General features: G+C 44.4%; 1 protein-coding gene across 4 annotated transcripts in view; it reads right to left on the bottom strand.

The window, feature by feature from the left end:
* The window catches only part of ebf1a (EBF transcription factor 1a), a 66,794-nt gene that overhangs the window by 14,842 nt on the left and 36,130 nt on the right, over positions 1–15,822 (bottom strand). For all 4 annotated transcript variants that reach the window (XM_034689423.1, XM_034689424.1, XM_034689421.1 and 1 more), the window contains exons 7-10: positions 10,028–10,109; positions 7,972–8,113; positions 5,500–5,630; positions 3,518–3,644 (exon numbers count right to left, since the gene is read on the bottom strand). In XM_034689423.1, the coding sequence (XP_034545314.1) occupies positions 3,518–3,644; positions 5,500–5,630; positions 7,972–8,113; positions 10,028–10,109 (482 nt within the window). The remainder of the gene's footprint in view (positions 1–3,517; positions 3,645–5,499; positions 5,631–7,971; positions 8,114–10,027; positions 10,110–15,822) is intronic.

The following is a 15,822-nucleotide window of genomic DNA, read 5'->3' as shown; positions in this document are numbered from 1 at the left end:
AGTAATTGACCGGCTTGTGGCTGCTCCCCACTTTTATTGCCAGATTACTGCATGTGTGTGTGTGTGTGTGTGTGTGTGTGTGTGTGTGTGTGTGAGCTCATGCATGATTGCAGGTGTGACACATGTGCATATGGATGTAGAATAAATCTGTAGGTCTGCTCGCTCCTTTGTGTGTTTTCTCAGTAACTCTCTGACAACTCGCACCAAAAATATGTTCTAAGCATTAGACGTTTCCCTCGTTTGAAGAACTGAAGCTCCATCTGAACAAATCACTCGCTCTGTGTGACAGATTTCACCACCATGTAGAACAGCTTAATTAGGGCTAAAGTAAATCACAACTTTACACAGCATCATCTTGCTTGCAATACTTATTGTGCCATCATCTGTGCTCACTGTACGGTCTGTACTGTATAAAATGACAGACAACTGCCAGCCCTACCTCCACCTCTAAAACTAATTTGGAGCTCAGAGGCAGAGCAGAGAGAGACGGAGAGAAATGTCAGCAGCATCCCGCCTGGTTTAAATTCTGTTCTTGACTTTTGTCTTTTTCCCTTGCTCTTTGCCGAGTCTGAGTGATGTTTCCTACACACCTAATCTGCACTCAGCGCTGAAAAACTACCCCTAATGTTTGTGCGTGCGTGTGCGCGGATGCGTGCAACTGCGCATGGTGCCGGCCTTAATGTGAGCCAGCAGAGCCTTTTAATATCAGCAGAAGCTGTAGAGGAAGCACTAAGCAGACAAGGCTGCATACTGAGGAGGGGAGGGATTGCCTTTTGAACGACAAGGGTGATTCATCAACTCCCCCAATCTATGGCCAGTATCCCTGTGTCACACACACAAACACACACACACACAAACAGGGACCCCAGTGGCAGAGAGTATTATCACTCTATATTGCATGGAGAAAAGAAAAGGGGGAGCAGCTCTGATGAATGTTACTAAGACAGCAATCCAGTAAAAGGTGATACACAACCAAACATGGAGATGCATTTGTATGGGGAGGAGGGGGATGACCTGATAATGAGAGGCAGAGGAGGTGAGTGAGTGAGTGAGTGAGTGAGTGAGAGAGAGAGAGAGAGAGAGAGAGAGAGAGAGAGAGAGAGAGAGAGAGAGAGAGAGAGAGAGAGAGAGAGAGATTAGGGGGAGCTCTCAGCCCCAGAGGTGGGTAAGGCAGAGGGCAGAGAGAGGAACAGAAGGGGGATAAGGGGATAAAAAGACAGAAGAAGAGCAGAGAACGAAAAAAAACACATTCTTTTATTCTTATCAGTGGAGAGCTTAATTGCCTTTGATGAGTCTAATTGGAGCTTTCTGAAGTCTAATGGCAGAGGAGTCCTCAGAGACGACAGAGGACACATTACTGTAATAGCTTCTCTCTGAATCTCCTCTACACCAAAAGTCCCCTGCTTGTCTCCTCCATCCTGAACTACGGTTGAAATCTTTCCATGCAGCGACGGGCAGTTGTTGGGTATCAATGATCACGCAGAGGGCAGGGGGAGTAAACCTATAGATGGGCTTTGTGTGTGTGTATGTGTTGGGCATGTTTGCAAAGTAGCAGTAGCAGCAATATTGGTTATGTGGTGACTTAATTAGGTCTGTGAGCTGCTCGCTTTCCTCTCCTCAGCTGAAGTTGATTAGCAATGCCAGCTGTCCCCAATGTAATTCGGTGTGCGCGTGTGTGCGTGCACAAGTAATATACGAGTATATGCATGTCTGCTAGTGCAGGGTTGTGTTGATGTGTGTGTGTATGTGTTAGCTGCCAGCTGCCACGCAGTGCTGCCAATCCTCCATGATTAGTACCCACTGGCAACTGGGCTCAAACTGGTGCCAAACAGACCCAGGAGGGCAACATGGCCCATGGTAATCCTGCATCCCTCTCTCCCATCCATCTCCTCTTTTTCCTTTCTCATCTTCCACTCTTCATTCTCATCTACTGCTTTTTTTAGCTGACAATGCCCTGCTCATCCTTTCGTTGTTCTCTGTCTCTTATTCAAGACATGTGAAAGTTTTAGGAGAGTTCAATACGAGGACTGAAAGTGATACAAAAAAATAGAAGAGCTGATAAAGGAGCTCTGGGAGAAGTACAAATACCCACTGAGGGTACAGAGCACAGACTGAAGTGAAGTATGTGAAGAGAAGAACTGGGATCTATGCCTCGACACGGTTGACTGTGTCACCATGAAGGTGCCGGAGCTTGGCAAGCAGCATCACAGTGTGTGTGTGTTCAGCTCCCAGTGGATGACCTCTTCATACCTCTCACCTGTTGAGATTCTTCTTTGTGCCTCCGTAGGAGTAAAAAAGCAGAGAGAGAGCGCAAGAAGAGAGGAAGAATTCATCCAAAAGAAGCCAGTTTGGAATAAGTGAATGTGACAAGGGGAGAGTAGAGGGCTGGGAAGAGATAGGGCGTTTATGCATACGGTTCCCACATGTCTGGCACATTAAAAAGCTGCACAAACACATACACATGGATACACGTATACACACAGCGAGACGGGTTTGGCAGAGTGCGGGCTGTTGGACAGCTCTGGCATGGTAAAGGCTGCCCACCCATCTGCCCTCTGTCTTAGTAATGCAGTTAGTTGTCAGGTTGCGTGCGCGTGTTTGGAGTACATTCACACTTTTGTAAAAACAAACGCAGGCAGACTATCGCAGCATTTTCCATACATACACAAACACAGAGTCTTAATTATGACCCATAGACATGGATTCTATCCATGCACAATAATTAGGACACGCGCAAGATGTAAAAAAAAAGGTGCATGGTGGTGATCTGACGCAGACGCTCTCTCTCAATTGTGATTTTGTCAAATGTTGGCAATTCCAGCCGGGGCTTACAGCCTAAGTCTATCAGTGGTTGAGATTACAGACAGATTTATGTGATTCACAATCTCCCCGGGGACCTGCGGCCTCACATTGGTTAATCACTGCTTCACATTCACTCTCTCCACCGCTCTTTTCACCGCACGGCTATAACTCTGCACTGATACGCTCTGATGTAACACTTGAGCTATTCATGCCCCTGCACTCGCCGCCGAAAATCACACTTTCCTCATGGACCTCTTCCTTTGTGAATCACGCTTTTGACAGGGTTAAAACTCAATAATCCCACTAATCAAAAGGTTAAACCTCCCCCTGACCTTCACCTGCTTCATAAAAGAGGGAAAACACTTTTCTTCCTCTCATCAGCAGGCTTTTTCGCTGAATTATTGAGTTAAGTTATTGAATTCTGAAATGTTTAGCATTCACATTTTTTCTCAGGAAATAGTATAGGTAAAATGACAGCCTGTAAGCGTTTCATGTTACTCTTAGCAGATATTAAAAACCGTCATAAAAAGAATGTCTATTGATGCGTTTGAAGCATTTCTCACATTCCTCTTAAAGCAAGTTGTTGTTTGCAGGAAATGAGAGAATTTGGGTGAAGTTTAATGAGAGAAGTCAGCATAGAGGCTGAAACTACATTATCCCCTTAGATTAAACTGTTAATGAGTGTCATTAGTAAATGTTAGTGCTTAGCTGGTACCTGTGTAGATGAAGCGTCCAGGTGTGCCTTTGCAGAACTGTTTAGATTTGTAGGACAGCGTAACCTCCACCACGCCGGGGATGTGTCTGGGCGGAGTTTGCACACGAATGGCATGGGGGGTGATCAGCTATGGAGAGCAGAGAGAGGGCATAAAGATTAATGCAATGAAACTTCATATCCAAGCATGTGCTCAGGGGACTTCTCTGGGCTCGCCTCAGACCTTTTCCTTTTCAGCCTCTGACTTTCTTTCTTTGTATAATCAGCCTGAAAATGATGTGTTAGCGCTAAAGCCCTCAGGTGGCCTCATAGCCTGAGGCAATGTCACTGTGAGGCTTAGGATGGTTATCAGTGCTGACATGGGCTCTGTAAGAGCGGTTCAAAAGCAGTTATCTGTTTATGAATAAAACACACCTTCCTCTGCATACGTCTATTACACAGTATAAGGAAACGTATAATCTGCCTGTCTGTGCTGCCCCCGTCTCTGTCTGTCAGCTGTGGATGTCGAGCTGCCGTTAGCCACATTAAAGCGCCACTGTCTCTTAAACAGGCTCACTTAGTGTGGTTGATGAGCCCACTCCCTATGTATGTCTGTGTGTGTATGCTGAAGGGTCTTTGAAGGAATAGGGTAACAAGACAAAACACAGATGAGACCTCAGTGAGTGCTCGTTTTCTGCACGCTATGCTGAACTAGCACTCAAAGCTAGCAGCGCTCAAAAGCTATCAATGCTGCTGCCAGAGTCTTGTGTGTGTGCACCTGTATGTGTGTGTGTTTGTGTGTGTATGTTCTAACTGTCCCTTTCATTGCTCACTTAACTATGCTTTCATTCTACCATTGTCTGGCCTTGTTCACCTCTCGGCGAGATAATATAAGAGCTTTTTATAGAATTATTCCTTTACTAAAGAGAAAGCTGTTTAGCTGCGAGGCTCACTGACCTTCAATTTCACACATACACTACATTTACATTTTAGTCATGTGGCAGATGCTCCCTACAAAGAGATTTATACAGTACGGTGTGCACACATTCAAAGAAGGCAGATAGTCGTATAATAGAAGACAGGAGGGAGCTGAACAGAGAAGAAAAAAGAAAGAAGTGCTGCAGAGAAAAATGAGGAAGCAGACTGTTCACATAGGTTTACAGTAGGGCTCCAATTAATGATTATTTTTATTATCCACTCATGTGCTTGTTATTTTTCAGTTACTTTTTTTATTATTTAATATGAAAAATTTAAGAAAACAGGAGCAACCAATTATTCCAAGCTCCCAAAACCATTCAGAAACCTTTAGTTTGTCAAAGTGTGAAAAAGAATCGGAAATTTCTACTATAAAAATGGATTTCAAAGACCAAATTGATGGAAATCTTTCAGTTTGAGAGGCTGCATTCAGCTAATGCTTGGCTCCAAACTTAAAAGAGTCTACGGAAAACTTAATAAATTGACAAAGAGCTCCTGTTTACGACAGAAGTTTCCAACTTTGGTATCAAAGCCCCCCGAGGGATCCATTGACACTGTAAATTTATCGGGTCACAAGATGATTAAAGTGATAAGAAACAAAGATATATATTTCTTCTTCAACAGATGATTTATATGGCTCTTTGACTCTCTTTTTCTCACATTAACTCTTGAACACTTTCACTTCTGTAGACCTCTGAAAGCCTTCAAATGTAACTATCTAAGAGGAAAAAGGCACCATTTGGTTACACTTCATCATGTTGAGGTTCCTGTCTGTTTAAAGAAAGTTTTTCCTGCCCCAGTTAACAAGAGCTTGGCAGTATTTCAGAGTATGGTCTAGATAGAAAGAGTCATGAGCTAACTTTGGATGGGATTTGGTGCTTTTCAAATATTTAGAGATTGACCGATGCCCACACCAACGACATAAATCTGTGGGGGATTGTTAAAAGACATTGTCAAAGTCAAAAAGGAGGAAAAGACAGACTTGAAGTCACATGCATGATAAAAACCTGCTCATCAGGATGGTGACTGACCTCGCTCCAGACCAACATTGTTCCAAAGATGACCTGCAGGCCATCAAAGAAGTTGTCCCCGATGATGATGACGGTCGCGCCCCCTGTGGTCCAGCCTTCACTCGGGCTGATGGCTTTGATGCTCGGGGTCGCTGCAAGATTAACACACAAAATAGATTAGATGCTAACTAACCTAATGACAGCACATAAAGGCCTTGTACAGCTCCATGTACAGTCACCTCCTCTTCTCTCCATCCCTCACTCACACACACACATGTACATCACCTCTCTCCTCTCTCCCAGGGGTCGGGGGCGAGCGAGGAATACTAATCGGAGTGATTATACGCACCCCGTTATTAAACATCACCCCTGCCCTGTGTGTGAGGGCAGCGGCGGTGCGCTTGTTTTATGACACGTGGCAAAGCGTGCAGGCGTGTAAATGTCAGGTGTGCTGAGTGTCTGATCAAAGGCCACGCGACCGGGGAGCAGAGCAGAGCCAACAGAAGCTCTGCCCTGTGAATACGCCGCCTTCATTAACCAAACACTTAGCTCTTGCTCAGCTGGCTGCTTCGTGTATCTGTGCAGCTATCTCAGCGCTCAGCCGACGGGTCGCTTCAGCTCCTGCGTGGATATTTGTAATGCATTTTTGTAAGCTTAAATGTTTTCTATTAAAGCATATTCTTTATGTGTTATCCAACAAAAGTACATGGAATAACAACAATAAACCACCATTTCAATAACTGGTATTCAATGTGCTTTTCGACCTGATCTGCTGGCATTATGGACTTGGAGATTACTGGATGTGATTGAAGAAAAGAGCAGCATTGGGAAAATTCATGTTTATACAAGCTAAATCTCCTCTCCTTAACAGATATGCTGCTTGTCAGACATGCTGTAATTCTGTAAAGCGGCATAATCCACTTTAGACTGGGCTGACTTTTTTTTCCCTGAAGCCTCGCCTTTTGCTCTTCGCCTGACTCCCTGTTCTGTTGATCCTCCCATACAAGCTGGACTGATATTTAGCCCCCTGATACGCCTGCAGAGATCAACGTTCACCAAGCAGCAATCTGTGGTCGTAATCATGGCCTAAGATGCCTCCTTTTCACAGCCGCTGATATTATGTGCGCTCCATGTGCATGTGTGTTTGTGGGTGTGTGTGTGTGTGTGTCTGTGTGTGTGTGTGTGTGTGTGTGTGTTTGTGTGTGTGTGTGGATTAACCAGATGGTGGAACGTGAATCCATGTGATAGGATTATACTTTGGGGTGTTCCTCGGTGCCATCTGTTCAACTCTATGCACTGCTCATCTATTACTGCCTGAAATGGGCCCCCAAAGTTGTGTATCTTGCACACAAACTCAACACATGCTAGAGGCAAAAAGAAACCTCTGTCTTCTTTCTTATATTTCATCTTCTCTTTATACAATCATGTCCTTGTACCCCTTCTTTTCATCCATTCTACATCTCTTTATCCCTCTCTGTCTTCTTCTATCACTCCTGTTTTTCCTCCTTCAAACCCCAGCCATCAGGAGAGCAGAAAATCAGAGAGGAGGAAATTCCCAAACAAATCTCTGACACAGGGAACATCTGTCAGTGTACTGTGCGTGCTCTTCTTTCTGTGTCTAAATGATGTCCCCAATATGTCTCGTCTTTGTGAACTTTTCCGATTGCCAGAGAGACCAGCCGTGGGGACAAGCGGTCCACCTTACCTCAGGAGAATAGTCATTATATTGACTTAACCACAACATTCAATCTTAATGCAATCTACTGTAGGCTGTCATGTAAATCCCTTCTTAGTATTTTGTCATTATCATCCCTGAGGTTGACTTTCCTCAAAGTGAAAAAAAAACATGTTTCTCTTATTCAATGTCTGGGAAATCGAAATGAGAAAATAACTGGATTAGGGAGTTGGGAATCAGTGTGGGCTCCTAAATCATGTGCACATGTCATTATGAAGTATTAAAGGTTTGGGTCTGACTGTGTATGTGTGTGCATGGGCTCCTTTTTGTGTGCGTATGGGTGTGTTTGAAAACCTGAGGGATGGGGAGTGATGGAGGGCTGGAGGATAAAAGCAGGTCTCCGAGGAAATAAAGCCAGTGTTGGCTTTAAGCAGAACAGACCTCATAAGACACATAGTGCTTATGCGAGGCAGAGTAGAGGGCCCAGAGGCAGAGACCTGAGGGGAGCAAGCCACAAGGGAGAGACAAGAGACTCACTCTAGCTACCACTCGCTCCTCTCTTAGCGCGAGTTAGAAACCCTACAAGAGAGGAAAGTGAGAATCTGGGAGGAAGCAGCGGAAAGATAAGAAAGAAAGCGAGGGAGCAGGTTTGAGAGGGATAGAGTGGAGACGGAGGAGGGGGTTGAGTGCTGAGCCAGACAGGGAGGGGAAGGGGGTGAGGGAGGGGGGAAGAGAGGGGGAGGAGAGGAGAGTTGAACAGACAGAGAGAAAGTGAGAAGACAAAGACAGCTCAAGTATTTTGTGTCTGCTTTTCGTACCGTGTTCCAGGTAGGACGGTGTTCCTTCCGACGGGTCCAGTCTCCGAGCTCTGCGCCCGTGTTTGGAGTTGTTGTGCACAAACATGTTGTCGGAGACGGCCAGGACATGACCCTCCACGCTCACCGTGGTCGACACAACCACCTGAGACAGAGGACGACAGATGGAGACCATTGAACCAAAATAAATCTCACTCTAATATAGATATATGAGGCTGTGCTGTTGTTGCACTAAGTTTTTATCAGGGCATTAAGAATTCCACTAAAAATAATGTTGAGTAAGGGAAGACTTTTATTTTGAAGGAAACATATTTGCATCTCAAGTGTTATTGCTTTCCTCATCCTCTGCAAGACTTTCTGATAAGTTTTCAGTGCTTTACATATCGTCTTATATAGCATAAGCTTACACTGAGTAAAGCTTGTTTCATTTTACAAACATCACTGTACGTTATGCATAAAGTAGCTTTCCTGTTGTTCTGGACTTTTCTTCTTTAATTTCAGTGATTTTTGCTGCTGATGTCACATTGCGTTATATTTCCCCTGCCTGGCAGTTTTTAGGCGACTTATGGCAGTGAAAAGGTACAGAGAAAAATGAGCATTTATTCAAAGTTTCTTGTTCCCTATGCATGTCAGTTCAATAGAAACTCTCCTTTTGACTCTGGTTTTGGTCTCCTCCACTGCCTCCTAAAGGAAGCATTTGGCTCTTGAGCTTCTTGGTGTCTCATCATGTTTGCCTGCTAGACTCTAGACTTGATCTTTCTGCTATTAAGCCCTCGGTAAATAATGTTAATAAGGCTATAATTAGATTATAATTAGTATAAATCTCAGCAGATTCACATCTTTGACATTTAAAGCCCCCGTAAGGAATTTTTGGTTTGTGTCTATTATGGCGCCCCCTGTGGACAAAAGAGCACTCTTTATGCCTTTGCTGATTCTGTCCTGTACATGTGTGAGAGTTTTTTATTATTATTAAATGAACCCTGTTTTATTTTAACAGTCATATGATTGACTTGTGGGAATCCTTTACCGTGAAAAATGTATAAAAAGCTTTTTTAAAAATGTTAAGTTAAATTGTTCGCCTTTATTTGATAGGTCAACTGGAGAGGGACTGGAAATGTTGGGAGTAGAGAGCGGGGGAAGGAAGACATGCAGCAAATGGTCAGCTGCCGCTGTGACCAGGACGATCGCCTCTGTACATGTGGAGCCTGCTTAAACCGCTAGGCCAACAGTGCCCCACAATGAGGCTGTTTTGGCAGAGTGTAGTCAATCACTACGACTGGCACCTACCTCCCGCCAGCAGCGTCAGACATTAAAAATTAGAGTATACAAATGATCAGTCTATGTTAATGGTCCTGTCTGATTTTGTAGGTAAAAAAAAAAGATATCACTATCAATTTCAATCTGTTTCATTTCTAGCTAAAAAAAAACCCTTACAGGAGCTTTAAGGTAGTCCTTATGACCGGATCATTGTAACTTCACTTTAAAAATATGTAAAGTGAAAATTTTGACGGGTTTTGCAGCTTTAGTCTAATTTATTTACATTAATATGTCTGCTTTTATGAGATAAGTTTGAAAAGGGTGCTTAAGGAATGTCTTATGTTTAGCTTCCGATAGTGTGTATTGTTGAGACCATGTTGACTGGTGTGGAACACTGTTTTTATTCATGTTGTTACAAGAGTAATGAGGTATTTATGATAGACTGTTCTTGTAAATACTCTGTTCTTTTATAATTTCAGGTATAGAGCTTAATGCATGATTATTTTTTGTTTTTTAAAGGGACAAACCAATGTTTACCTCTATGTTTATGTTGAATTCAATTTCTAAGTAGTGCATACAGTAATCTCTTTTATCTCCGCATTTATCTCCGCATTTATCTTTGGGGAAGCACAGAGAGCATTTATGTGAGTCTCTGTTTTGTTCTTTTTTAAAAGGTTATGTTGTTATTATTATTATGTTGTTACCTTATGTGATGCTTTGCAAAAACAAATCAGGAAATCAGGCCGTCCACTGTACAACCACAACCACATACTGTCTGAAAGTAGATGGTTGTATATCTCACCTGAAAACGCCTCATGTCTCGAGGGTTCCCTGCATTCTTCAGGCAGTTCTGGTTACACTTCAGGAAGAACTTGAGGAAGAACCTGCAAAAACACAGACGGAGAAAAAACAAATGAGTGAGTGAAAGTACGAGCTACTCCAACAAACCACAAAACACAAATAAAACAAATAAACCTGCAGTGGCAGACAGGGCTCGTACACTTTCCCACCCTCATCCATCAGTTGTTTATGACAAAGGCAGTTTTGGATGTAAAAACAGCTCCGGGATATTGAGTAAGATGCTACCTTGTATATCCATCTCCGAGCTGCTGTCACAGCTTGCCATAAACTCACCAGGCCAGCAGACATAGACCCCCCCTCCCCCTCCCCAACTGCAGAGGCGTGTGACGGAGGTTGTGCTGTAGCTACTATGCAGCACAGTGTTGCCATTCCTGCCTCTCTCAATCTCAGTGTGAGAGACCACATCAACAGCACCTGCCATGCATTATTAATAGGCTGAGATGGCAAGTATGGCTACCCACATCAATACTTAATGAGGGAGGGAGGGATGGAGAGGAGGGGGGGGGGGGGGTCGGAGGAGTATATGGGGAGTGTGAGTGTAGGGGGGCACTGAGGGCCTGAAAAGCAGAAAGGGGACGTCTGACAATTTATTCCCTATCCCCACCCTGTAGTTTAAAGCCTGATAACTTCTTCTTTAAGTGCAACTACAGTCGTGAACATCCCTCCACTCTCCCTTCTCTATTGTCTGTCTGTTTGTGAAGAAGAAAAACTGTATCAAATGAACCGCAAAAATAAACAGCTCCGTGTACAAATAAACAGGAACCCTCAAAAGGGGGGAAAATAATACTACAACACCCCCCCCCTCCTCCCTTTGAGGTAGCTCAAAGAAATGCTGACAGCTGAAACTGCTTACAATACAGATCTCCAGCAGCCAGAGAGAGAATCACTCCTTTGCTCAGCTTTTCTTTCATATGTCTTATTTTCTACCCACTGTTCATTTGTTATGGCTAGGATTCTGCACTGGGCAGCGCGTTTGGAGCCAACTGCCTTAGATACAATCATGCACGAGGAGTCGCACCACACACACACACACACACACACACACACACACACACACACACACACACACACACACACACACACACACACACACACACACACACACACACACACACACACACACACACACACACACACACACACACACACACACACACACACAAGAAGAGAAAGGGAGAGAGGCATGTCAGGAGAAACACAGTAAGCAGCCTCGGACAATTGCTTCATCTAGAAAAAAAAAAAGAAACAAGAGAGCAAAGAAGATAAATGGACAGATCAGAGTTCTGTCTCATTTCAAGGGCCGGCTTACTGCTGCGCGCATTACAAGCATCTGATGTAACACAAGAACTGGTGAATTTATCCCTGACAACTTTTAAATGCATGACAGCTGGTTAGTGGTAGACGCTGTTCTCCGAGTAAAGAAGAGAAAGCCTCTTATGATGTGAATAACAAACTGTCTTTCTTTGCTGCTTTCTTTTTTTTCTTCTTCGTCTGCTTTGTTTGTGTTCTGATTTACGATCTCTCTGGCAGGAGAGGCTAAATCTGAATGAGAAGGGGGGGAGAGAAAAACAGAGATGGAGACAGGGGGAAGCAGAAAGTGAGAGGAGAAAATGATAGAAAGACAGACAGACGGACAAGGTACGTGAAATCCGAAAGGAGAGACAGACCACCCTCCTGTATATTTTAGAAGCTGTAGGCCAATATCTCAATAATTCATGAAGCACAGAGATGGAGGTTTTTTTTCACAGTGGCGGTTGGACCCCAAAGGCTGAGGGTCTCCCAACTTTCTTATCTCCTCAGGGTCAGAGAGCAGCCGCGCAGACAGCTGTGGACTACATCCACTTGTCCAACATACTCCACCTTCCTCGCTGGCTCTCCTGTTTAATTCATTGACTCCGCTTTCCCCCCCACGTGTCCTTCTCCTGCTCCTCTGAGGTATTCATGATGGACAGATGATGGATAAGTGGATACAGGAGAGTGAGGGTCAGCGGAGTCAGAGGTGGCCAAATGAAGAGGTTAATATTAGAGTTTGGTTTGGAGGGGAAGAGGAAGAGGGGGAGGAAGAAGTGAGACTTTGCTGAAGTATGAAGTGCAGGAAAAGAGATGAAGACAGTAAGTCAGGAAGTCAGCATGCTTCATTCGCTTTGCCATATGTCAACGTGTCCCCTCCATCTCCTGCATGCCTGGATCATCTGATTCATTATTTACACGACTTAAGGTGTCTGGAGTCAGCCGCACGGAAACATTACAAAACTGTAGCATGTTGATTCCTCCGTGCTCTATCTCATCTCCCCGGGAGCCAGGGGACTGGAATCACCGCTGCACACATTTACATGGATCAACAGAGTGGGTGTGTGGCAAAAGAGGGAGGGGGGGTTGGATCAGGAGCAGTGCGTGATGATATGCAATAGCAAAGAGATTAGCATAAGGATTTATAGATAATCTGATTGACAGATGACCAGTAAATATGGACAGATAAATGGCAATAGCCTATAATTCTCTTATTTGTTCTTCTCTTTTATTCTGTCTCCTCAACTTTTCAATCCGTCAGAAAGATAATTTATTGCTTCACAATTGGTTTTTGTCTGACATACTCAATAATCCTGCTCCAGTGATCTTAAATGCCCATTGAATGACATCACCCGCTGTGATCGCTAGCATTAAAATAGTGAAATTACATTCACTGGAGACTGAATAACATAAGAGGTAAAAATAAATCCAAAAAAAGATGAACTTCATAAAGAGGCCCTTTGGAGAGCTCAGTTCTCAACCCCTGTCATGTTTTGAATCCTCATGGATAATGTTGTAAAATGTTTCCTGTATCACATCTGAAATACACACATATTTGCGGCTCTATCAACAAAACTGCCTCCTGCATAAATGCTTGTTTTGATTATTGTCCTCTCCGCCTTGTTTGTATTTCAGACCCTTACTGGTTTCAAGCTGTTTCACTGTGCAGGCTCCACAACTACAAATATTACTCGTGCAAATTGCTGTGCTGGCCCGGATTAAATGAAATAAAACCATTTTGCTCTCACATAATTACCCCCAAATCCAGGAACGGCTGTGGAAGTGAATTTGTGTAAATAACTGCTTGGCCTCTCAAAGCCTCGTGGCGTAAATTTGTAAAAGCGAAAAAAACAAACGAATAAACACATGCAGCCGGTCGCCGTAGTAATTTAATGATCTCACACTTTCATCATATCATAACGGCCATTATTTGTCACTTTGGAGCAATTAAACACAAAATCACCCCTTGCCCATAAAAAACAAAACAAGGAAAGCAATTATAACACAACTTTTAAGTAATCCCTGTAGCATCTAAATATTATTACTGTGGTGATAAAGATTGTCTACACGATTAGCTAACAGCACGGAAGCCTCCGAGGGACAATTCTGTTATATTTTCTAATAATTTTCCTACATTAGCAACAAATGAGGTAAAGAGTTGTTTTCCTTGTCGAATTTAACACAGATAACTTTAGAGCTGTGCTGTTTTATCTTCCTCAGTAGTTCTAGTTTATTCATCTTTTCAGCCTTTTGTGTCTCATTGTGCCGTACATCTTCCTGCCTCATTTCTTTATCCTTTCGCCCCTCCTCTCTCTGCTCGCTCTGTTTTGTTCTGATGCGCAGTAAAAATGGCTGTGGGTGATGCCATAACTCAGCCCTCTCCTCTCTGTCTCCCTCCATCCATTTCAGCCATACAGATCATCTCCAGAAGAAAAGCAGTGTGTCTGGCTCCTAATATGCTTCATGAGGTGTGTAATTCACTGTGCTCCGGAGGGGAGCCATTTGTCTCGGGGGTTAACTAAGTGACACAACAGCACTTCCCCTCGCCTGTTACCACCGTGGGACATGTTGAACTAATCTAGGCAGGTAGAGGAATGGGGGATCCTGCACTTGAGCAATTAAACATCAAGATTTGTTCAGCAAATCGATCCTAATGTAGTCCGAAGCAAGTTCAAATGAAGTGTACATATTTGTAAGCAGATCTAATGTTACAGGAGAAAAAAGAGTGATAAATAGGTGGCTCAAGTAAAAGTGAAATCTGGAGCTCTCAGAGAACCAAATATCTACTCCAGGTCCTGTTTTGTGTATTTTCTTTTCCTCCCCTTGTGTTTCATTTCTCGTCCTCTTTCTTTCCTCTGTGACTCCTTCTTTCACTCTTTCCGCCATGCATCACTGACACTTCAACCAAGAGCCTGACTGGCTTGTTTTTGTGGTGACCTGTCTCCCTGCCTGCAGTATATGTGTAAGCGTGGAGGCACACACTCACATGCACACATACACACACTAATTTAGGGAGATTTATGAGGGGGGCCTTGCACCAGGAGCCATGCAGGCTGACCCCAGGGGTGTAGGGGGGGCACTGGGTGGGGGAGGAGGCCTGGCTCCACAGGGGGGGACATTAATAATCCAGAACCAGGTCTGTCTCTGGGTCTGGCCCAGGGCCTCGGACATCGGGCTGTAGCAGGCTGAAGTGGCCCAGTTTACTTTCAGAAAACAGCCAGTACAACATAAAAGACTGATATCAGAAAGATAGATCTGATAACAAAAAAGACATTAAGTGAAATAAAAGATGCAAAAACACAAAAACAAGAGGGCAGTCTGAGAAAAAGAGACCATGACAGACATACATCCTTAGCTTCATTCCTTTGGAGTGCTACTCTTTAAAGTAGCAGCAAGCACCTCTATATTGCCCCCATGTCTATCTTAAGTGTCATGATTTATTCAAATAGAACATCTCACTGCGCTGAAAAATTCATTTCCAGCTCGCTTCGTGCATCGTCCCATCCTCCTCCTCGTCCGTATCTGCTCGATGTGTGTGCATGTCGTGTCAGCTGAATTTGCCCCGTTGTTAAATATTTCTCAGAACAAATGGACCCTGGAGGAGGGAGACGCTAGGTCAGGGAGGATCTCTGCTGCGCCTTTGCCGCTCAGGGAAAGGCCCCACTAGGGAGAGATCGCTCCTCGCTTCTCCATGAAGCCGGAGCTCCATTCCCAGCTTGGGGACAGAAGTCCCAGAGACACTTAACCAATTGTGTTTCATCCATTTCATCCGAAAAGGATCATTCAAAATTCAACTGAGAAATGGTGCTGGGAGCGTTGAAAGACAGGCAATGAGAGCTGTGCTGCATGGGAACAGCGCCTGGTTCAACAACTTGTAGCCTGATAACATCGCTACCTGTGGCCTGGATTTACACCAGAGCACCGGGGGGGGGGGGGGGGGGGGGGGGGGAATGCAACCAAATAAACATCTGTGCATGCGTTTGTGTGTACGTGTATGTGTGTGTGTGTGGGTGTGTGTGTGTATCAAAGCCATGATGAATAAGAGGCTGTCTGGATGATGGACAAGCTTGGCAGGCAGTGCTGATTGAAACACTTCCTCTGTCGGGGCCTGGCCCATTAATCTGATGGAGACAGAGACAAAGAGAGAGGGAGAAAAAGAGAGAGAGAGAGAGAGAGAGAGAGAGAGAGAGAAGAAAAAGCTCCAGGCCCCTGATCACAGGAGTAATGAAGGGTCCTGGTCCCTCTCACCTCAACGCTGTCCTGCCATGCAGGGACGCTCTGCTACCCTGTCCGGCCCAAACCCTGCCCTCGTGGGACTGACCAGTGAATAATGGCCCTGTCATCAGCCGGGGTAGACGCCGAAGGGTGTGTGTGACCGTGTGGGTGTGTGACCGCATGCTTAAGCCCGCCTGCTTCCCTCCCTGCACAGTCATTTACCCTAACTGT

This window comes from Notolabrus celidotus, chromosome 8, assembly GCF_009762535.1.
Source record: "Notolabrus celidotus isolate fNotCel1 chromosome 8, fNotCel1.pri, whole genome shotgun sequence".
Taxonomy (NCBI): domain Eukaryota; kingdom Metazoa; phylum Chordata; class Actinopteri; order Labriformes; family Labridae; genus Notolabrus; species Notolabrus celidotus.
This window is presented reverse-complemented; position numbering and strand designations above follow the sequence as displayed.